This window comes from Argentina silus (genome assembly GCF_951799395.1).
Source record: "Argentina silus genome assembly, chromosome: 7".
Lineage (NCBI taxonomy): Eukaryota > Metazoa > Chordata > Actinopteri > Argentiniformes > Argentinidae > Argentina > Argentina silus.
The window spans coordinates 11802157-11826231 of NC_139661.1; the positions used below are offsets into that span (position 1 = coordinate 11802157).

At 45.2% G+C, this 24075-nt stretch overlaps 2 protein-coding genes across 4 annotated transcripts in view; one reads left to right on the plus strand and one right to left on the minus strand.

The window, feature by feature from the left end:
- Positions 1–204: 204 nt before the first annotated feature.
- Positions 205–3421, plus strand: ccdc117 (coiled-coil domain containing 117). 3 transcript variants are annotated; one of them, XM_083674110.1, is made up of 7 exons: positions 205–545; positions 893–917; positions 949–1126; positions 1424–1474; positions 1598–1873; positions 1987–2133; positions 2305–3421. In XM_083674110.1, the coding sequence occupies exons 1-7, from the start codon at positions 516–518 to the stop codon at positions 2546–2548; spliced, it is 951 nt and encodes a 316-aa protein (XP_083530236.1). In that variant the 5' UTR covers positions 205–515; the 3' UTR covers positions 2549–3421. The 3 variants fall into 3 exon arrangements, with proteins under 3 accessions (XP_083530236.1, XP_083530238.1, XP_083530237.1); XM_083674112.1 differs by having other exon boundaries at positions 205–281; XM_083674111.1 differs by having other exon boundaries at positions 205–281; positions 893–1126.
- Positions 3422–15873: 12452 nt separating this feature from the next.
- Positions 15874–24075, minus strand: part of osbp2b (oxysterol binding protein 2b) — a gene marked incomplete at its 5' end in the record, with an annotated part of 39466 nt that continues 31264 nt past the window's right edge. Inside the window, 9 exons of the mRNA XM_083674102.1 lie at positions 15874–18422; positions 19231–19451; positions 19667–19851; positions 20088–20183; positions 21089–21192; positions 22011–22131; positions 22345–22590; positions 22735–22887; positions 23481–23544. Of these exons, the coding sequence (XP_083530228.1) occupies positions 18280–18422; positions 19231–19451; positions 19667–19851; positions 20088–20183; positions 21089–21192; positions 22011–22131; positions 22345–22590; positions 22735–22887; positions 23481–23544 (1333 nt within the window). The 3' untranslated portion in view covers positions 15874–18279. The remainder of the gene's footprint in view (positions 18423–19230; positions 19452–19666; positions 19852–20087; positions 20184–21088; positions 21193–22010; positions 22132–22344; positions 22591–22734; positions 22888–23480; positions 23545–24075) is intronic.

Genomic DNA, 24075 nt, shown 5'->3' on the forward strand with positions numbered 1-24075 from the left:
CATCGTAATTCAGACCAGAATTGACTGAATTAAATAAGTGAACCTGTGACATTAAAAATGTGGTTGTAGTTAAACACAGTGATTATCAAAATTAAGTTGAGTGCAACAGTCACATCAACAGGGCTCACAACAACAACAAACTAGAAAGGGGCGTGTCATTGAAGCTAGCTACCTAGTAGAGCCAGCAAGCCAGCCAGACTACAGAGTAGTGCAGTAGATGTAGTCCCGTCCAGTCGTGTTCATTCGAGTTTATTGTCGAATCAAATCGCTCACAAGCTAAGGTAATGTCAACTAATTGTGAATGGCTAGCTACCTTTACTGAGAGATAAATTCCGTTTTGCTATTTGTCGTATGATGACGATGCCAATGAATTACATGTAATGTTATCTAGCTAATGTGAGCTAACGTAACTTAGTTTGCACAGCGCAGAGAGGGCCCCAAAAACATCCTCGAGACAAGTCCAACTTGGTAACGACGTTATAGCAGGGTCGCGAGCTAGCGAAATCATAACTAGCATGAGTTCCACCACACTTTGTCAAAGGACGGTAGCTAGTCAGTTATTTTAGTCACCTAGCCAACTGACAGTATTACGACATTCTGCATCAGCCAATGCCAGATAGCTTGCCAATGATAGCTAGCTATGTAGTAGTCTGTATGCAAATGAAAAACTATTGCAGATATAGCTATATTTGTTATGGTCAATAGCAGTATAGCTCACCGTTTTTTGGACGTTTCTACTGTCCGAAGTTTTGCTACCTCTTCCAGTAAATATTACCAATACCTACCTAAGCATAGCTAGTTACCTGTAATCAAATCTACTGACCCCAAAAAGCAACATGAATGTCTTAAAATGTCGTAAAATCAGTTTGTTATATTTCCTTTTGTTTTCTAGGCTAGGCCTTTCCAATCTCCACACATCTAGTACAACCCAGTTTTCTGTCCAACCCTTCAACCCCACCTTAACCTGGAACACCATGCACCATCCCAGTCCAATGAGCAGTGAGTTGGGGTTTCTGCCTGCCATGTACTCATTCCCTGGCCTTGTCAACATCCCTGAAATTGGGATCAACATAGGCCCTGCCCTAGGTACCTCTCACCACCTGCCTGGAGTGTCTCCCCCAAACACGTGAGTTCCAGGAGAGACTGGCAATTGGAGTGCCACACAGATGTGACCTAACAGGATAGCCATGTCATTGGTGGAGGAATTAGCTCAATACTTGTTAGTATTATGTAAACCAATGCTGAAGTATACTGAGAAAGCAAAGTGTCATCCAGTCATTTCCAGGATTCCATCTTTGATATCTTAAAGTTCCTTCATTCACACAAATACAATTATGACTTGTTTGATTCTTATGTGGTGAAAATATGGCTTTCAATATATGACTCATCAAATAACCTTTCTCTCTCCTTGCTAATCTTTCAGGAGTTGGGAGAGGCGATGCCTGAGAAAGCACAGGAGGAGAGCTGATGATGAGTAAGCTGAAAATTGGAAGAACAGTTACATAGTCTTGTAAAAATACAAAATCTGTATTTTATTATTTGTGCCATCAATGTTTTGCACAAACAAGGTCCAAAAGATATGTGTCCGCTCCTGTAGAGGATGCAGTGCCAAAAGGAGGAGGCTGATGGGAGAGGTGGGGTGCAACCCTTTGGATAACTCCAACCCCAACATGTGTCAGAGCTGGCCACCATCGAGCATCCAACCTCCTGTGCCTGAGCAGCCCAGCCCTGCAGTCCCCCAGCCCTGCTCAGAAAGTCAAAGCCTGGGGCTGCCTCTATTCATGTCTCCCCCCCCTCTACCATGTCCAGAGAAAGAGGGCTCCTGCATGGAGTTGGAGGCAGCCCAGAGAAGACTGCAGGAGATTGAGGAAAGGTGAGCAATCAGAGGCCTGTGGGGTGTGATGTGAGAGATCAACCCCATTATATAGCATAAATAAATTATTACTTCACTACACACTCACACATTGATGCTGCTCTTTATGTCAGAATCACACTGGAGGATGATGATGACGATGAGGACCTGGATGTGGAGCCAGCACAGAGGAGGCCAGTGCTGGTGATGTCTGACAGTCTGAGGGAGGGGCTTCAGCGTGGCATCGGTGACATCCTCCCACACACAGTGGCCCAATCTGTGTAAGTGTTCCACTTTATTTTTTTCTTCTGAGGCACATTTGTTAATGCACCTCAATCTCTGTTGCCTCACATTTGGAATGGAGCAGATAGTGGGTTGTTGTCTTGGTGATTTTTAATTGTTTCCTTTTTGTTGACCCCTTTGGCTCACTTGATCCTCTCTTGTCCCCATAGGAGTCAGTCCTGCATGGAGCTGGTAGTGTGGCGGCCTCCAGAAGATGCGCTGGCCAGGAGGCTGAAGGACTCGCTGCAGAGGCAGCGTAAGCAGCAGACTACCTGCCGGCAACCCCCAACCCCCAGTCCCTCTCCCACCCGTCAGATTTCCCTCACCCCCACAGCCCCGCCAGTAGAGACATACTCTCCTCTGTACCACAGCCCTGGAGCCCATAGCTCTGGAGAAGAGGACATGGAGCTGTAGGGCTGGGTAAACCCACATCAGTTATGCCCAGAGCAGTTGTAGCTCAGCCTTGGTTCACGCTTGGCCCCAGAGAAGCCATGAAGAGGGAGAATGCACTGCACAGACTGCTTCAAAAGCTTTATTGCCATTTGAAGGACTGCTTTGGACCAAGATCAGACTTGTTAATCAGCATAACAGGAATATTAGGCTACACATTTGTATTGTGTCCTCTTGGCCAAAGAGAACAAACCTTCCTTTGCATTACAATCAGATAGTGCTGAACCTGATTCTTGATTGATCCAGGAAAACATGCAATGGGATATTCATTTGTAGCAGGGACCACAAAGCTACAGCCATTTTTTAAAGAAACCTTTTTAATAAAATGTCTCTGTTTAAGACCATTGCCAGAACATGTAATGTTTCTGAATCTTTTTGAACGGTCAGTTTCAGACAGTGAACAGGCACAGCTTAGCCAACTTGCTGAAAGCTCTGCACTTACTCTGCCTTATTAGGCTTATTTAGTTTGAAGGCAAGTAGTGGCACTTGAGTTCAGCCTGTTTGTAATTTTTATACTCCGCTTTCAGCTTTGAGGTTGCTTTTTTAGGTACAGTTACTGTTCAAAGCCAGTTTAGTCCTTCACATTCAAGAGTAAAGTTTGCTGAAAGCATGTCAGCGCTCTATTAAACTGTTGTAATGCATTGTAACTTACAGTATACCTGTTTACTTTGGAGGAAACAACACTTCCTTCAGTTGTGAGAAATTGAAATGACTGAACTGAAATGTACCTTCAATGTACATTTTGATTGTATATCCTCATATTCACTTTAACAGAATCATCAGCCAATTGAGTGTTACATCTTTATATCTGTTTCTAAATAAAATCTCAGTTGCTTATGGTCTTGTTTTCATTTGTTTTAATTTCAAAGGACACATGCAGTAGGAACAATCACAGATTTTAAGTCACAAAGTTTAATGCAGTTTTAAAACAAAGTTTCAAAATGTGGGTCTAACAATGTTGATTTGGCAGTTGAGTGTTAATCATTTGAATTAGTTAGTGCTTCAGTGATAAAGACCATATTTTATGTACTTTACTGTACAATTTACATATGCATACAATATGACATGCATCTGGCTTAATGATGCAACATAGGCAGACTTTCACACAAGATGACTTGCAGCTTTTTAGGGACGTTCTGATTGCAAAGGTTATGGAATATGCAGAACCATGTCAACCAGTTGATCATTCATTCACCCACACAGTCACTCCTGAACCTTGAGCTAGCAGTAAAATATAACTACCCCAAAAGCAGAAGAATGTGAACTTAATTACCCATGGTGTCATTGTGTCATTTGTCACTGTGACCTTATGGTTGATAACCCATCATGTAACGAGGTACTAACTACAGTGAGCGATCAATTTTTTTGTTTGTCTGCAGAATTTGTGAGTCACTTTACAAACACATACTGCACACACAGTGATTTGGCAATATGCTAGATTGTTAACTCTGGACTGTCCTGACACGGGATGAACTCCAAAACTGATCACAGTCCTGGGATGGGGTAATCTGATTGGATGAGAAACATTATATTATGAAGGGATGAGGCTACTGACACCAAATTTCAATTCTAAATAGTATATCTCTAATGACAAGTATTATGATGACAGTGACTACTAGTCTCAATAGATGAATTATTATGTAACTTCCTTCATTTATCGCCATCTCATTTACACACCCTCCCACTCAGTTAGCAGGTGGGACTCACCGTCTCCAGGTAAGACCCTGCCAGCTCCAGGGGGGTCCTGCTCAGAGGGGGGGGGCTGCAGGTGTGGGCCTGGTTCTCAGCACGGAGCTGCCTGACGCGGCTCTGGAGGTGACGCAGCAGTTTGAAGGAGGCCAGGTCAGAGGGAGCAGGGGAGGCAGCAAGATCCCCAGTATGGAGAGAGGGAGAGGAGGCAGACCGCTGAGCTCCAGAGTCATTGCACCCCTGACAGGAGACAGGCAAAGAGAAAGACAGAAAGAGACAGATGGTAGAAGAGAGAGGAAGGGCATTACAACAAAACAACAGCTGTGCCTGTTTCTCATCCCAAGGCAAATTATGTGCAACCAGAGACTAGTTCACTCCTCAGCTCCTCAGAGTAGCTTCGTGCTCTTGCTCTACCAGGTCTCATATGGTGACGTTTACCCCAGTAATGTGTCTCATCTCTCCTTCCAGTATCTCTAGCTTCCTCTGCTTCTCATCTCGTGCCTTGGGTGCCTTTCTGAAACCCAAACATACCCAAATGTCAAACAAGTCAGTCTGTGGCAAGTACTTCATGACAGTGTGAGGGAGGGTATGGAGCAGACGAAAACACTGATGGTTAATAACAATGTTTCATTAACTTAGATACTACTGAACGGAACTGTTCTATAATGAGTTGAGATTGGGATGGGTTTTGTATGGAGAATGGGATGACTGGTTAGTGAGTTAGGCTCTAGGCTTAGTCTCTAGACATGCTGTCTCAACTGTAAAACCAGTTACCTTCCCTTTAACAACTGTGACTTGCACCTGTAGAATGGCAAAAGTGAATATTCTGAACACAAAAAATATAACAATGTATTTAAAAGTATTGAAAATCTAGAAATCGTTACCAAACAAGGGAAAGGCCAAAATCTTAAGTGAATGTAATTGAATCTTGTTTTATAGTGGCAATACTTGTGTGCAAATATCCATTCCTTAAAAACAGGGTTTGATGTTACACTACCTCTCCAGTTCGGCTGTTAGCTCCTCCTCAAACTTGCGTGCCAGGCGAGCAGTGGTCTGCTCCTTCCACTGTCCCATGCTCCTCTGCACCTGCCGCATCTCCTGGTTTTTAGCCTGCAGCTGCCGACGCAGAGAAGCAGCCACTCCTCCCGCCTCGTCTCCTTCCTCCCGCATCTGAGCCCGGTTCAGACTACTCAGCTCCTCAATGTGCTCCTGCAGCATGGACAGAGAACACCACTGTAGACTGTGTGTGTGTGTGTGTGTGTGTGTGTGTGTGTGTGTGTGTGTGTGTGTGTGTGTGTGTGTGTGAGTGCATGTATCTATGTGTCACAAAGATTTGGAGGTCCAAACCTGGATGAGTCGCTCCTTCAGTGAGTCCAGGGCCTGCTCTCTCTCCATCCCCATCTGGTCCTTCTGAATACATAACTCCCGCTCCTGAAGCAGACACAATTAGTTTGTAAACAAACATGTATGTCTGGGTTAGATACTGTATGTGTATGTATCCTGAGCACACTGTACCTTGTCCCAACTCAGCTGCTGGGTGGTGCGTCTCTGTGAGTCAAGCTCCTGCTGCAGATGGCTGATTAAGTGCTGCAACTGCTCTCTGAGCGCTTGCAGGGTTTGGACTGCCTGGGCCAACGTAGGACTACAAAATAAGCACGAACACCAAAAGTATCAGCTTGAAATATTAAAATATATTGCACATATATATAAATATATAATTAATTACAAAGTATGTGTTTTCATGTGTTCGTATAAGAGATAATGTGTGTGTGTGTGTGTGTGTGTGTGTGTGTGTGTGTGTGTGTGTGTGTGTGTCTGTGTGTGTGTCTGTGTGTATTTGCGTGAGAGAGTACCTGTGTGGGAGCTGCATGGTGCTCCTAAAGGCCATGCTGTGTTCCAGTAAGTTGTGTATATGCTGACACTCTGTCCCCAGCTCCTGGGCCCAGTGCCTGAGCTGCTGCTCCAGCCTGGCAGTGCTCTGCTTGTGGCTGTGCTCCCTCTCTGCCAGCAGCCTCTGTAGTCTGCCAGCCTCCTCCTCTGCCTGCTCAACAGCCTGCTCCAGTCTCAATGCCTCCCTCTGTCCCTCCTACAACCACAGCCCATCATGTCACCTCAATCTATAACACTCTCCATTTCTAACTGGCCTCCTAGGAACCATTCGCTGTATACCATACACTTTATGATAATTGTCCAGTAATATACGTATCTTCTTATGTTATGATCTACAGATGCCAGTTGAGAACATGTTTGCTTGCTCTCACCTGTTCTACGTGCCTGCGCTCTCTCTGCAGCTCAGCCTGGTGCTCCTCTCTCAGAGACCTGCGCATTGCAGCCAGTGCAGACGACTGCTCCCTCTGCAATACATGGCCCTCACTCTCCAGCTCCCGCACTGTCTGAGAGAGGGAGGGGTAGGACAGGGAAACTGTTCAATTTGTTACTTTTCATTCATGGTAATCATGGTAAAAAAAAGAGATGGTTTGTTGACGGTCATTGATCTTAGTTCTGCTTACTGTCTGCAGTTCCACCACTTTGTTTTGAAGAGCCAGGGCGCTTCTCTTCTCTCGCTCCATCTCTGCCCTTGCTCTCTCCAAGGCCTCCTGGCCTTGCTCCTCAAGTATCCCACATTGCACCTTTAGTGCAACCTCCTTCTCTGCCTCCCATTTCCTCTGTTCCTGTTCTATGATGGTGTGTGTCTGAGAGAGACAACATATATCATGTTATTACGTTTTATTCAAATAGGGTCTACAATAGATTGATAACTGACAGAGAAGATGTGACCTTGGGGTGCATCTATGCACACGTACCATCTCCTGGGCTTCAACACGCAGCTCCTCTTCATGCCTCCTCATCACCGTCTTCTGCTGTTCAAGAGCCTCCCTCAGTCTCCCCTCCTCCTCCTCCCTAAACTGGAGAGGAGAGAAAGAACATCGGATCACATCTGAGAAACTGACTCAGGAACAGTTCTGCAGGGAGTAGTGGTGGGGTGCCTGATACCATACTGATCTGGACACAGCTGTGTATGGACTCAATGTGTCGTGCGTGAGACAGGGCTTGTTCTCTAAGAGCATCTGCTTTCTCCTCCTCAGCCTGACTTTTAGCCTGGACATAAGGCAGCAACAAAGACCACAAAGACCCAAATGTCTGGATCTATAGGACTGAGAGTGAGTACGGGGGTCTTATCAAGTCTTACTGGGGGCTCTTACCTGCTGAATCTGTTGCTCATGAGCCAAAGTCATATCATCCTTCAACTGCTCCAAGTCCCGCTGCTGAGGGAACAGAGAAAACATCTTATTCAACCACATGCACTTTCACACTATCACACTTACCCTCTCACACCTTCACTTACACAGGGAACACACTGGTACACTACATGCTCCATACAGTCACACATATTGTAAAACTCCTAGTCTAGTCCTACCCAGTTCACTCACCCTGTCTCTGTGTGCCTGTTCCTGGGCCTCCCTCAGTGAGACACTGTGCTGCTCCCTCAGGCTCTGGAGCTCCCCCTGTAGGTCATCTCTCTCTGCCTGCAGGGCACTGCGCTCCTCCTGGAATCCTAGCAACTGCAGCTCCTTCTGGGCCACAATCCTCTCCAGAGCCCCCACCCTGCCCTCACGCTCCTGCAGCACCCTCTGCAGCTCACACACTTGCAAATCCGCAGCCTGAAAGGAGGGAGGGGGGGGGATTTCATGGAGACACAAACAGGAAGGAGGTGAATGGAGAACACATATGGAGAATTATGATATAAAAGATGGTGAGAGGGAGACCAAAGTGTATGATAGTACCTCCTCCTGCTCCTGTTTCTGTATCTGTTTGTCCTCCAGACCTGTACACCTGTCCCTCAGTAACTTCTCCTCCGCTGTAAGACGCTGGAGCTCCTCTCGAGCCTCCTCCAACTTCTAACCAACAGATAGAGAGAAAGGTATTCAAACATATTTAAAGAAGTGAATATTGGTAGCAAATCAGCTTTGCTCCATTTGATATAAAGCACCTCTTGCATAGAATCCAGCTTGATCCTAGAGCGCCGCTGCTCAGCAAACAGCTCAGTCTTGGCACTGTCCAGCTGTCTGTCTATCTCCTCTCTCTCCAGTACGGACACACTGATGCTGGTATGTCTCTGAGATAGTGAGAGAGGAGAGGGGGGAGGGAGAGGGTGAAAGTGTGTAATTACTTAACAACTGGATCTACAGTATATGGGTTTGAGAGAAGTGTCAAAGTGAAGTGAAAAGAGGGCTAGACCAAGAATGTGTTACCCTCTCTCCATAGGAACCATCCTGTAAGGCGGTTCTGTGTGTGTGTATAGCAGCCTGCTCTTCCTCCAGGTCCCTGACCTCCTGCAGACAGGAGTCCCTCTGCCTCTGGAGCCTGCGCAGCTGAGAACTACAAGACACTCTCAACATCACTGAGCAGTACAGATGGTTATACACAATAACCAGTTACTAATATGATTGTCTAAACTGTATCCTTAGTTAGTGATTGTTTATTTTCTATGAGATATAGTTCACTGAATACCTGGTGCTGTCTGCCTCTGCCCTGCTGTCTCTCAGGCTAGCCTCCAGACTCCGCCCCTCCCTCTCCATCTGCTCCGCCCCTACACACAGCTGCTCTAGCTCCTGCATGGCATGCTGGGACATAAATCACAGCACATAGCACTATTAGAGAGAGTTATGGATGCACAGGCCAAAGAACTGAGTCACAATAGGGAATGTAATGTTCTGTACCTTCCTTTTCTGCAAGAGGTCAGCCAGAGAGTGCTCCATCTCACACAGCTGAGCTCTCTTCAACCTCAACCTCTCCGCCTCCTTCTCACAGTCCTAAAATACACACATGTGTACACAAAGATGAATACACAAAGATGTACACAAGTGTCAAAAGCAAATGTAGAAGTGGTAGAGATGGGAGGAAGCACACCTGTCTGAGGGTAGAGAGCTCCTCCTCCATCTGGACACAGTCTGACCTCATCTCCACCAGCTGGCCCCCTGATCTCTGCTGTGTGTGTGTTTGGGAGACAGAGCACCAGGGAGTACACTTCTCATGTGGGGAATAACTCATTATAGGTTAGTGTGAATAGCAATAGCAAACAACAAGACCACTTGAATTTCCATAATGAAGGCCATATTCAAGTGCTGGATTTTCAGGCGGTTCTGAGCAGAATGCGAGACTAATTGAGTAGTTTATCTTTTTTCATTGTGTCCTCTCTCACCATAGACAAACGCACTCCTGTAGCCCTGTCAGGCCTGCGTCTCCCCTTCCAACGAACACACCCGTCATCTGTGTCGTCATCATCCTCACCCACAGACCGAGCATATCTGCTCATAGATATAAAACATAAAGGGATATACAACACGGGATGACTGGTCAGATTGCATTTGAGATGTGAATGTCATACATGTATACTTGTCATACATGTATCAAATCCTGTTCATTCAGTGAGTGAGGGTTACCTGGGAGTGTCTCTTCTGTTAGGACGTGGTTTACGGAGGGGTAGGCTTCCACTGGTTACTTTTCCATGGCTAGCTCTCAAGGCTTGACAAGAACAGTCAAAGTACGTAGATTCACTTTCATAATTAGACCATGGCGTAGAGGCATAATATCATTCAATAATGAGGGATACTCAACCATAGTATTGTTAGTCTCACCTGAAATATAGTGGGGTCCCCTTGGCTCCTGTGTGGGTGTGTCATAGTCACTCAGGTCAGTGCAGAGGCCATCCATATCCCTGACTGAATGAATGGCTGAGAGGCATCCTAAGGTGTCATCAAGCAGATTTTGAATCATATTCATATTCAACATATTTTTACATTATACCTACCATAAGTACAGTACAGTAATGTAGCCATTATATCACACGGTATGATGCCATTTGAATGGAAATGAATGTGAATTGCCCCTGCCTCTCACCTGGCCTGTTGTGGATGTGTTGTCGGACCCTCTCGGTGCACACAGAGTCCAGGTCACTGTCGATGGTCACTGTGTCAAAACTACACACAGGGACTCCTGAGGGAGACAAGAGAATGGCTGTAGTTACCATTATTAATTAATCTATTTCATTGTGTCCCTGAAATTACCACATGTAAATGTAGCTGAGACTGAGATAGAAATGATTTGCTGAAAGATTGTAACAGAAAGCAGAAGCACTTTATGTTGGGTGTGGTACCTGCCAGGTGTCTGGTTCTAGAAGCGTGGCTCCTGTTTTCCCTGGTTCCTTCAGGCTCCAGACTGGCAGTAAGTATCACTGTGCTGCTGCTGCTGCTGGGAGGACCAACGACTGAAACTGGAAGTATGAGAAGACAACAACACCAGTGAGACATCATACAACTGAAAATATATAGCCACATTTACCCTTATTAGATGACAATCTCAGCTTCTAACCCATGGCATCAGGCTCTCAGTCTTCTCACCTGAAGGACCCTGAGCTAAGGCTAAGGGTTCTGAGTGTGTCCAGGCTGACACTCCTAATAGGGCTACTGAAGAATGAAGACAGCTATCACCACTGTTAAGACCACTTAGCCTCTGTGGTGCTTTGCTGCTCTCTCTAGCCCTTGGGTTAGCACTCCGGCTAAGTCTCCTAACTCCATGGCTGTGAACTGACTGTTTTTTCCATCCTATCTGGCTTTGTTTGTCCATGCTTGCTTGTTGATGATGCTCAGTATGAACCCTGTCCTCTCCATGGACATCTTCTTCCCTAGCTGCAGTGAGATCCCCCTCTCTCTTTGGATCTGCGTGACAGGTGCCACTCTCTGAGGTGTCTGCTGTCCTCTCAGACTCTTTATCTCTACAGGGATTCCCCAGGCTATTAATCCCATCTCTGGCCAGTCTCTGCATGGTACTGTCTGGCAGCCCAACCATCTCCTCCGTGAAGCGGGTGGCAAAGTCTTCTGTGCAGACACTGTCTGGAGGAGGGCCCTTCTCTCCTGCTAACCCTCCTCCACATGCCTCCCCCAGCAGCCTCTCCAGCCTCCAGTGACACTGCTCCCTCCGCGACTCTACATCCTCCTCTTCCTCTTTCATCACTGTCTCTGTCCTCTGGTCCTTTTCCTCCTGAGCAACAGGGCCCACCCGGCCACCTGAGCTCTTCTCTGTGGGGAGAGCAGAGGGGAGAGGAGGGGTGAGATAAATCCAGGCTAAACCATTGTCCAGGTCAGAGGAAGGGAGGGACTGGGTCAGGGGGTGTAGGAAGGAGAGGAGTCTCAATATCAGGGGGTCCTCTCTTTGATGATAAGGCATTGCTTGCTCATCAAGTGTTCTAGCAATTCTTTCTTGCATTTGAACCATCCAGCAGAGCCACACTCTAAAAAGGATCATGTTACAACCAAGGATGACAGATACCTCTGAAAGGACTAGATAATAACAAGTTGAAAATGTCAGTTCTCTCAATATAATGAGACAGCATCCCAATCGATCCAATAGAAGAGCCATATCCTTGAGAGGGAGATTCAATTATAATTATATAGACACCACCAGAGAGACATTTCACTTTGCCAATGCTGCCTGTGCCTGACATACATTTACACAACTTTTCTTACCTGATGATAGGTCCTTGTTTTCAGGGTGTACCAAATCAAGACAAGAGATGAGGGTGTTATTCGTGGGTATGGTACTTCCCAGCCCTGTGTCCTTGCTCAGAGACTGGCTCCAGCTAAGAGGTGCTTTAATGGATAGAGAAATGTAGATCAACAGAGTTTGTAAAGATAAATGTGTACCCAAAGATGGTCTGCAGTTATTAGACTAGAGACTACAACATACCTGTAGTGGTGCAATCATATTTTTGGGAAATACCCTCAACACTTTGGCTATGGCTCTGCACCTGCGAACATTCAACATTAGTTTATGGGGTTAACAGAATGAACATAGACTATCCTATTCAGATAAATAGGATCAAGAAAGCACTAGAACCCTGAAATAAGAAATAGAACCCTGAGATTGCAGCACACTGACCTGCAGGCGGCTAAGCTGGGCATCGATGGCATCCAGGAGGAGGTCACAGTGGTCCTGTTTCAGGGGGCCAGGAGTTTGTCTATAAACACTGATATCTTCATCCAAGTCTGAGTAAGCAGGGGGTAGCCAACATTGAGAGAGAGAGAGAGAGAGAGAGAGAGAGAGAGAGAGAGAGAGAGAGAGCGTTAACTTTAGTCCAGAGAGAGTGAGGGATGTGGAGGATCAGAAGAATTCACCAGTGAGAAATTGAGAAATCACAGACCAGTGTAGAGAAGCTCATCTGTGTCTTCTGCATCTCCTTCTGCTCCTTCATGGCTGCCATCTGCCATTTCCTGAGACTGTAACACACATTAAAAGACTCTGGAGTACAGAGACAACATTCCCCATTCCCAACAGAAAAGTGAGTTGGGCTGTGGTGAGGAGTGGGGGTTGTTGTTGGTCATAGGTTGCCCTGGAAACCCAGGCCCTTTTGCCTGTGGGCCTGCTGGCTGCTGCAGACTGAGCTTCCTTTCACAAAGAAGCCAATAAATTCCCATGTCATGTATGCCATCTTACATTCTAACTACTACACTTACAGCAGTTGCGGATAGTGATACTGAAGAGTGTGGTTAAGGTTATTCAATCACAAGGCTCAAAGTTTTCTATATCGATTTGAAGACAGTTGCAATTCTCTCAACACGTCATGCAGAGGGACAATGTATTGTATGGATTAATCTCACGAAACTATCATTAAATATGCTCACATTTACACATGCATTAGTCTCGCGGGGCCATCATATTGTGATCGACTATACTGTATAAGCATACAACGCAAATGCAATTATTTTGACTTAAAGATTACATTCCCGTTGGAACTCCTATTTCATTCTCTCAAGGTTGTAAAGCCAGTTATAAATGGTAAAACAGTTTCCTCTCATTGTTACCGTCTTAAAGTCATCTCACTCAGCACATTAAATCTTATGACTTACTTTCTGGCCAATTATGAAAGTAGAACTTGTAAACTTGTCAGGTCCTCTCCAGCTGCTGCAGTGACTTGATTGACAGGAGCATTGGTGGGGTTTCCAAGCAACCATTAAACAGCGCTTGCAAAAGCACAAGCCTAAACCGTTCAGGTGGCGCACCGAGTGATCTCACTTAATAGAAGCGGGAGTTAAAGCGCCACTCAGCATTCCACAAGCAGTATTGCTCTTCCTTTGGGAGGTGTGGTTGAGAGGCACACTAATTGTCCTCGACAGGAGCAGTGGCTATGGGTGGAGGCCTCACACCATCCATAAGTAGAGGGTTCGTCATCGTTTGAGAGAGCCACTGATTGTACGCTAGTGGATCCCTGATGATCTGGGACTTGGACTTTCATTTATTTCTTTAGTTCACTATTACACCAATACCAATACCGCTGCAACAATTAATGTTTGCTTTGCCTGGACAATACTGTGCAGACTCTCCCCCACGGGAAATACAATCTAATAAAAAGCTCTGTCCCTTTCCATCGACCATTCTTGCTCCGGTCAAACCAAACTCAACAGTTGTTTTCACATGTTGTTAAATTAAGTGCAATGGAGTCAGATTGTCATTTTCGATATATGCTTTGTTAATAATAAAAAAATACAGAGAAGAAACTTCACTGCCAATCCTTATTTTGACTGTTAAATAGCCTATAAAGTGAATGACGCCTGCCCTATAGCAAAATAAGTCTATTTTTGGCCAGAGCGTTCTTTCTGCTGGAATGAAGTCTTGACCAATAATTGCTCTCTTTTCCTCTTACTGTAGCTAACATAATCGTCTTCAGTGTAAACCACGATTAGGATACATCAATCAGATATTAGTGCAAAGGCTGGAGCAAATGCGCACAGCAATTGGAGATCCAACTTTCAAGGTGCTAACCAGATACAATAGGTGTCAGCGTCTGACTTCAGTTGGACTGGCAGACTGCTCACGACGTCTCTTAAATCAATGTTTTCTATGCTACACCTTTATTGTCAAGGCTATAATTTCTGTCTTCAACACTTCACATCCTGAGTTCATCCGAACACATCAGTGCAATTCAAATTAAACAGACACGTCCAGTTTCAACAAACAACTTTATTATCTCATTTTTGTCATTGTGTCTTTCTTTCGAAGACAATGTTACATATGTATAAATTAAGGGAGAAAAACACAATAAAACAAGAACAATCCCAGTAGGTGAAGCTGCTGAATGTGTGCGTGCGAGAGAGAGAGTGTAGGAGAGCAATTGGGGTAGAAATTAATATGGTAAAGGCAGGACACTCCAGCTCACCTCTGACCTCAGAACCCTTCAGTATCAGAACCTGTACTGATATGTCATATGTTCTCAATATCTCCATAAGACCAAATGGCACAGAGTCGGAAGAGTAGCAGGGTTAAATTCAGACCAGGCATGATCAGGAATCTCCCCGTCTTCATTACTATACTCCTGCCTCAGATCAATCATGCAGCACAGAACAAGAGAGAAATGTATATATCTTATATACACACACTGACAACTCATTGTGCATACATATGGATACATTTACATGTGTGTAAAACAATATTGGCACCCATGAGAAAAATAAAAACAAAGCATAGATATTAAAGGTAAATCAAACTATACTGGATTAATTGTTGGGTGGGAAGATATGAGAAAAATTGTGAAAGGCTGTTACACATTTCATTGGGAAGGCAGGTAGAGAATTCTTTAGTCTACAGTAAACTCTGCAGACACTTTGGTTTATTCCCTTCTACACAAAGCAGAGAGAGATGGCCATTCTCTTAGAAGCAACAAGAGCCATGAGTGAATACGTCCTCTATGCATCACTGTTATTGCTACAACTCAACCTCTCACACAGGTTACTAGGAGCCTTTCAACCCATGTCAATCATTTCAGTAGGGCACCCAACTACCTCTGAGGTCACGTCATTTGGATACTCAAAATAAATTGCTCAAAAGTCTATGATGTGTTTTCAATTATCATTCAAAATATAATATGTTTATTCATACTGTATATATAAAAAGTAATTCTATTTCAAACACAATATATTAAAGTAAATCTCTAAAAAGAGTTGATACTTAGAGAAAGAAATCATACTTGCCCATTATACACATTCTTCCCCACAATTCAATACTGTGTTTTTCCAAACAGCAATATTGTACATGTTGGTATAGTATTATCTAGACAGATTTACAATATAGCAAAAATAAACACCTTACTGTGATCGTATCCATCTCTCAGTGAGTCCATTCTTGAGTGGGGAACCCTGTCATCATATTATACATCTTCATATGTTTCAATTACAGTAGATTTACTGTTCTGCTCTTGCCAATGTGGTCAGTACTTGTGCATGTGCTTGTATGACGTGTTTACCTAGGTGTGAATGAGTATCTTTATGTCTGATGAAGAATAATGGGTACAATGTGGATTGGTAGGAACAGAACATAAATCGTGCAGAAAATGAAGGTTATTATTCAGGGGAAGAGATGAAAAGTGAAAACCTGGCCAGAATGTGAAAGTTCACATGTTCTCTGCTCCTTCTAGGATTTATAGGCTAGAGACTGAGTAGCATTCCTATGGGCTGTACTGAAAAATCAGTGGGAACAAAAAATGACTGGGAGACAATCTCACAGTTGAAACTTTCATGTTCTCACCACACCTTACATTCACAAGTATGTGATATGTTATGTTTACATGTATCCCTCAAATCACCCCAGAAACCCCCTCTAACTCTTCAGTGACCCCCCCATATTCAGGCAAAGATGTAATTCTGTGTGTCTAACAATGTCTTCCAGGCCACATTCCACATCCCTGTAGCTGACTACAGAAACCGTATCAGCCATATCAGAGGCACTACTACATGTGTTTGTTTGTGAACTACAAATATAACCCAAGTAAACAATACAGCCAGTATCAATAACTTTGTATCAAAATGATTTTCAGTGTGTAAGTCAGTCTCTTTTAATATAAAATGTTAGATCTGCAACCAAACTGTGGGTGCAAGTCAGAATCAACTTCTAACTGGCTGGATCAATTTTGATTAAAAGGTACAATTACAGTACATTTTCATGTCTATTAATTAAAATGTCAGATTTTAACTATACACAATTTATTATTCAGATAGATTATCATCATTACTCTTCATTTTATAATTATATTACTATTCTTGTTATTATCTTGTTATCACAAAATATTCACACAAAAGGCCAGACAGTGGGTACAATACCTCCAGCCCAAATTATACATTCCTAACAATAATAACAAAATATACTAACAGGTTTTTTCAAGACTCTTCTCACCTAAGACATGTAGTGCACAAGTCAGGGGGACTCTTTTCCCTTATTCAGTTGTTAAAGGCAAAAAGACTGACAGAGCCTTGATGAGCTGATCCCAGATCAGCCTGTCCATTGCATTGAATCCTGGGAGTAAGGAGGAGGTTTCAGCCCAGGTAAGACTGGATCAGTGCCTGGGACAGTGGTGTTCTATGGGAGGGGGCCTGGGAAGCTTGAGGAGCCTGCTCCGTCTGTTAGTGGCCACCCAGGGTAAGGGTCACACTTTAGAACCACCACTCTTGTGAATAACCATTGTACCCTAATTATACTACAGAGTTGAGCCGAGCTGAGCTGTACTGGGCTGGCCTGGTTGCTCACCCACCTTAGTTGCTGAAGCAGTGCTGAAAAGGACAGTATAAAAGGAATACATCCAAGACAGGGTCTGGTCGGCCCTGTAGTGTGTAAAGCCCCTTGTAGTTCTGTTTGAATAAAAGCAGGCTCCAATATGTCATGGGCTGCAGGCAGCACTATAGAAATTCCCTAAAACTATATAGAGTATCACTCTGCCTAGATATCAATGTGGAAGGTGATGGATTCGCTAGTACTGTATATATACTAGTATATTAGTATTTGGAAAATATTGGTGTACAGGTTCTAGCTACAATGTACTGTATCCTTCATATGGCTCACTGCACAATATAAGTGTTATTGACTGTGAGTGTGAGCCCTACATAGTATAAGTGTGTGTTTCTATGGGAAAGCACCAAGGGACTGGGTGACTGAACAGGGTGGAGTCTCCTCAACATCAACACACAGATATGCATTTAACTGTGGTTATCCATAGTGAAAAGTGAATAAGCATATTAACTTCATAGATACATGAACATGTTCCATTACCGGTGGTGTGGATGTCCAGTAGGTGAAACATGGTACCCAGTTTGTCAAGAAATTGAAAAGTTTCACAGGAAACTGCGTAACCACCAGTGTTGCTGTGCCTGAGATTACTATGAATGAAAAGAATCGACAGGTCATTTCTTTACCAGACTAGATTTGACGGCCCACCTGAATGAACTGGCTTAGCCAATCACAGGCTCTGTAGCTGCTGATAGTGGGAGGGAACACCAATTCAGGTCCTCTCACCTGATTCCTTCTGCAATAACAAACAATTGAGGGCACTTGAATTCTTTCCCAGGGAGAAAGAACATGTTCAAGCTTTTGAATCAGAGCCTACCTGCACACATCTCTACACTATTGAATAAAGTAGATATGAAAAGACAGATAACATTTTTTTAACCATGTACTGTATGAACATGAGTTTGTGTGTCTCTCTGTTAGAGGATGGACATCTTCCCATCACAGAGAGGAAGAGAGGAATACTGGTTTAGATGGGTTTCTGTTCAATCAGTAAACAGCCTGGGGTAAACAGAGGAAAAGTGCATTGCGGGTATCGAGTGTGAAGAGGTGTTTCAGGGGCACCTTTTGTGTTTGGAAACGTCCAGGGGCCTTTTTTCTATGGTAGTCAAACTCCACTATCTAACACACCAACAGTCTTAGTATCATGTCTTTAGGGAGGATCTAAAAAAGGCCCCTTCTTTCCCTTGACTCTGGAAAACATGGTTAGCGAGTGTGTTCTTGGGGAGGTACAGTTGTGTTGTGAGAGTGTGTGAGACGTACACATTCTCATGCACACAGGGATCCACACAGCACTAGTAAGCCCACCCAGACCCCCTTTTCTTCCGTATCCAGTACTACAGCAGTTCCCTGGGCCTGGGTGAGCCTTGTGAGGGGTTGGATGTGTACGGGGTTGAGGATTAGAAGATTTCAGTGCACATACTCCAGTCCTGTCTGTCCTTCGACTCCCAGTATCCACCCTTGTACACAAAGTTTGTCTCCCCAGTGATGGAGTTTGTCCTCTTGTGGAACCACTGTGGCTGGTAGGCCTCGTACTCTCGGCCTGAGGGAAGACAAAAAAGCGGTCACTCACAAAGCAGGCTCAGAAACCAGTACTGTCTACTGTCACTCCCACACATTACACCTCTGTGTCTGAAGCAGTACGTTTCTCTCTGTCTGAAACAGTACATACACAGGAGGGCCAGTTCTAAGTGGAAAAGGCACAAGGCAGCAGGAAAAAAACGAATGGCAGCTTTTTCCTGGATCATATTCTGGAAAAGTGGGTGGGGAAAGGCAGCATGCAGACCTCACACAAAAGCAGACCACACAGGGGACACAGAGAGGATGGGGGGGGGGGGGGTGCACAAGAGGGGAACACAAGGCCACCCCCACTCACCAGAGTCATAATCACACTCTGACCACCAATAGAGGGAGGAAAAGAAAGACGTGTCATGGGTACATCAGATACAGCCAAGACTTACACTACACCCAGCACTAGAGAATGTTACCAGGATTAAAAAGTGCCTACCTCTAGTTTCCATCATCACCTCACACTCAATCCTCATTTGTTTAGCTGGTTCACTTGACCTGCAATTATCCCTCTGTTACCTGCATTGCTGACTCAAGGTTATACTCCTCTAGTCAATCATTTACATAAAGGTCAAGGGACCTTGAGGAATGATTCACAGTAATGTGACTGAATGAATGCCTCTCTCTCTCCCTCTCTCTCTCTCCCTTTTTCTTTCTATCAGCCTCTCTCTCCATCTTCCCATCTCTCATCCCTTTCTTCTCTTTTGCTCTCTCCACCCTGTCCACTTTCTCTGTCAAATACCATCCCTTCTTCTCTCTGTGTCTCACGCTATGTCTCTTACCGTCGTCGAGTGCGTCTGTGGCCTCTGCCTCTCTCCTCCTCCTCACAGCTCTCTGTTTCTCCTCTAGTCTCTGTTTCTCAGAGTTGGCCTCGTCCCATCGTCCCTCCTCCATCAGCCTCTGGTCTGGTCGCAGCCGGCTGTCCGTAAGCCCCACCCCCTCCTCCTGCTCGTTCAGAGTCAGCGCCAGCGCCGAGAAATGGTACATGTTCTCAGCATTCTCCCTGAGAGAGGTAGACAGAGACAAGAGAGAACGCAGGAAGAGGGAGCGAGGGAGGGAAAAGAGAAGGAGGGAGAGGTCAGCAGTGTCAAGTTTATCTCTACGACACAATGGCTTGGATTCTTTCTTAATGCAGATTAGTGTTGGGTAACTCCATAGTTGACGGGTGATCAGTGCTACAGTATATGCTGCGCCTGTTCTGTGCGGTGATGTGCTTACGGGAGAGGGTATTTCTTCCACAGTAGTTTGGGGGAAAGGGTCTGATAGACTGTCTTCTGTTTGCCCTCTGAGCCGCTGCCCCCTCGGCTGCTCTGGACAATCTTTGCGCTCTCAATCTTATCATCCCACGTACCAGACAGGATGTAGTTGGCCTGCCCGACACTGTCTGTTACCACCCCCGTCACCTGGACAACAAAGGACAGAGAGGGAGGTTTAGTCTGCACAAACTGACATGGTTTCCTTCTCCATGGTTTGTGTGAATTCATGTAATACCATTGAAAAGGCATAGTACTTTCTGAAATCATACATTTGTATGTATTATCCAGCAGGGGGCAGCATAGAACAATCTCAGAGCCAAGTCTATGAGCTAATGCCCAAGTCAGATCTCAGGAAGGGCTGAGTGGAGGGTGGGGACACATACCTTCCGTGGGACTTCCCTGGAGAAATAGCTGTAGGGGGAAAACTTGAGCTGGCAGGTCTCCTTGGTCCTGTGGTTGATAATCTCAATGTCCCCTGACTGACCAGAGTAAGAGAGAGAGACAGAAAGAGAAGGAGAAAGAGAGAGAGAGAGAGAGAGAAAGAGAGAGAGAGGGGGATGAAAGTAAGATTGGGAGAGCAAGATGGGGGAGACATAAAAGTATGAAGAGAAAGATGGAAGAATGTTTAGATGGGTAGAGATTTTTTAGAAGGGAGAAAAAGTAGTGACACAAGAAAGATCAATACAAAGAAAAGGGGAGTTGAAGAGAGTGAATCAGTGTGCACCAGTGCCTGTATTTACTCTCTCCTGTATTTAGCAACTCAGTGATAAGATTATTTGATGAGGCTCTATATAATTGACATTAAAGGAGTGCTTTTGGAACTGATGAGAAGATGTTGTAAGCGTGCCATGTTCTACCATATGCTACTGTTTACTCCCTGGCTCCTCCCTCCTCCCTGTGTGAGGCTGGTACAGACAGATGTAGTGACAGACAGACAGACAGACAGACAGACAGACAGACAGACAGACAGACAGACAGACAGACAGACAAACAGACAAACAAACCGCCCGCCCCCCCACAGGTTCTAATTGGGTCATCTCAGAGAAAGGAGAGGCTGATATTTTCGGGTGTTATTAGAGATGAAAGCGGGATAAACCCCCAGAGACCACATAGCTTATTCATGCGCTGTACTGTTCTGAATCTGCACAACACTTCTCAGCTGGCCTGAATTACCTACTTTAAATACTACTGTAACACAAGAAACAACAGGAAAACAGACAGCAGCTAGAGACCAATACTCAACAACACAGTATGAAACAGAGGTGCGTCATACACCGGGGTTGTGGTGACGGAGCAGACGGCCTCAGAGACAATGAAGACGTATGTGTAGGACACAGGAAGCTAAGTTAGGAGAGAGACACACGGCTATGGGATGTAAACACACCTGGTCAATCCACAGCTTGCCTACGATGATGTTGTGCACGGTGGAGGTGACCTTCCTCCACACATAGTGATTCCCACTGGAGTGGATCTGCAGGTGGATGGCACCTGAGGAGGGGTAGGGGGAAGGGACAAAATGGGAGAACATTTAGAAATGAGGCAATGGGGATGTCAAGGTGAGAAAAATATATAACAAAACAGGGGTAACATTTACAGTGAACCTCTCTAGTTTTAGTTTACCAGTTATGTTTTACCATTGAATTGCATTTGAACACAGTGATATTTTGTGTTGTAGTTGATTTTGTGTTTATGTAGCATGCTTTGTAAACAAGGTCAGTCCTACCTGCAGGGACTTAGTCTAATAACACATGTGGAGGCTGCGAGGGGCAGTGACTGCACTCACACAGTCATACTCGTCATAAAATACAATACGAGACCCTAATCCTAAGCAGGGCATCCCTACCCAGGAGGACAACAACATGCATTTTATATTCCCACTTTCAGTAATTGTTTCTTTTTCCATTCAGCCTCTCAGTAGGTTCACAACACAACAGATCAAATATACAGCACTGCTCCATGTCATGGCATCTCTATCTATCAAATCTCTCATTTATCAGGGGCTCAGGAATCCCATCCCCCCATGCCACCCCAGCACAGCCATCCCTTGATATCCAGAGTTTATGGATCTGTCACATGGGTCATAAAATGCCACTGATTCATTTTCTCATTGTTTTCTATGGCTCAGCCTTAGAGTGAGAGTGGGAGGGACTGGGACAACAGCAGGGAGGACAGTGGCCATCTTGGAGCTCAGTGTTCTGACTAAAATGGAACCCCAGTGTTTCCCCTGATATACTGACGAGACCCATGTCTGCATAGACTGTTGAATAGTAGGCTACTAAATACATTTGGAATATTCAGCGACTCACCCAGAGGCATTATGGAGAGGTATTTGCCACGGAACTTGCTGGCTATAGTGATTTCTTGCCACAGGGTCCAGCCTCGCTGTGAAATCACATGATGAGCTGCTGCCGGGGGGTGATGGCTCACCTGGGAGGATGAGGGAGAGGAAAGGTTATGTACGCACTCTCTAGAGAGGACCACTGCCCTATCTTATCAAGTCATTGATGGTGTGTACGTTCTCTATAACAGCTTGCATGGAAGACCACCAAAATGGCAGTAGGCTGACCTAGTCATCCATGGAGTGCGTGTATGAATGTGTGTGGAGTGTGTATGTATGTTTGTGTGTGTCTCTGTGCGTACCTGCTCACACAGCGAGCGGTAGCCAAACTCCTCCCGACGGTCCAGCTCGTAGGTCTCCCCCAGTAGAGGGTTGAAGGGCTTGGCTGTGCGGTGGACTGTGGTGGAGTAGGAGGACACAGAGAAGGCAGCTACCAGACACAGCTGCTCCATGGAGTTGTCACAGCGAGCTGCCTTGTCCAGCAGCTCGTGGTACTCCAGGTCTTCTGATAGCCTCTGGAGCATCGACAGAGGCTCGTTGAAGTTCACCTGCGCGGGACAGACAGATGCTGTCGGTGACACTAACATACTTCCCCTGTGCCTTGCTCTCTCTCATACAAACAAACATACACCTACTCACCAACGCTTATTCTCACACATGGATAGACACACATGCTTGTTCCACACACTCACAGGCATGGGGATCTTGGAGAGCTCCTTGCCGATGCAGTTCTTCATGATGCTCCACAGGTTGAGGGAGTAGTTGGGCTTGTCTGGGATATGGCTCCGCCTCCTTCTGCGTGGCTGCAGCTCCTTCCCTGACAAATCATTACAGGTCGGAGACCCCTGGGAGATAGAGAAAGAGAGAGAGCCATGAAGACCTTTCAATCTGTTACCACAGTTTGTGTGGAGAAATCCATGGTCTGCAGCTCTAACTTTTTGGACAGCTTGTCAGGGAGTCACTGAGTCACCGTGCGGAGGCAGAGTGACAGGGAGGGAGGAGGCAGGAGAAGAGAGGGAATACAAGAGGAGGAGGAGGGAGCGGGAGAGCAGATGTCTGACTGGTAATTAAGATCCAGAGAAATGACGAAGAGCGCAGCTGTGCTTTTCCAGCACCGCAGGGGGAAGAGGGCAGAGGGAGCAAACACAAAGAGAGTCTGTGAGTGTGTGTGAAGGACTGTGATAAAGGCATGTACATGTTTTGTAACATGCTGTGGGCACGCGTGTGTATGTGTGTGTGTGTGCGTGTGTGTGTGTGTATGTGTATGTTCCAAATTCCTGGGTGCGTGAGATACTCCATTTGTTGATGGAAGGCTTGAAAACAGCTATTAAAAGCAGGATGAAAATAAATGAAAGAGCTGCACAGTGACGAGGGAGAGGTTCTGAAATAGCAGAGTTAGTCTAAATGCATTTGTGTCATTAGTGAGAGTTGTACTCACATGGTCGTCCTGGTTCCAGTCATTAGGCTGACCTCCACTCGCTCCACTCAGGGTACTCAAACGCCTGGAACAGGAGAAACATCCTTTTAACACACATACACACACACACACACACACACACACACACACACACACACACACACAACCCCCCTCCCCCAAACACACACACACAAATAACCAACCCCCCCCAAACTCACTCGCAAAAAGACAAAAATAAAAATAAACAAACAGACAGGCGCAGGCCAGATAGGCACAGATGGATGGCTCAATCCAGCACATGTCTGTTTGTCACATTTCATTAGTCTCTGTGCTGTCACAGTGGCAGACAGATGTGATGAATCTTGAAAAGAGCAAAATATTTCTCTGGGAAATTGAGAAACACTGCTCCTCACAGGAAGGATGAGTCCAGAGAGACAGCAGGTGTTCCAAAACAATAGGACAGAAAAACACTATGAATTCTAATGCTGCAACAAAGTTCTAAAAATGAGAAATATAAAACAAAAACAGTATTTTTGAGATGAAAGAATGAGTGAAAAAAAAGGAGGTGGGCACCCTGGAGGGGTTTATTTCCTGTAGGAGAGCGCTGAGGGAATAG

Excerpts from the sequence above, each read along its gene's own strand:
- ccdc117 (XM_083674110.1), top strand. The coding sequence starts at position 516 with ATGAGTTCCACCACACTTTGTCAAAGGACG. Across the intron at positions 918-948 it reads GCCTTTCCAATCTCCACACA|TCAACCCCACCTTAACCTGG; the intron begins TCTAGTACAACC and ends CTGTCCAACCCT. Across the intron at positions 1,874-1,986 it reads CTGCAGGAGATTGAGGAAAG|AATCACACTGGAGGATGATG; the intron begins GTGAGCAATCAG and ends TCTTTATGTCAG.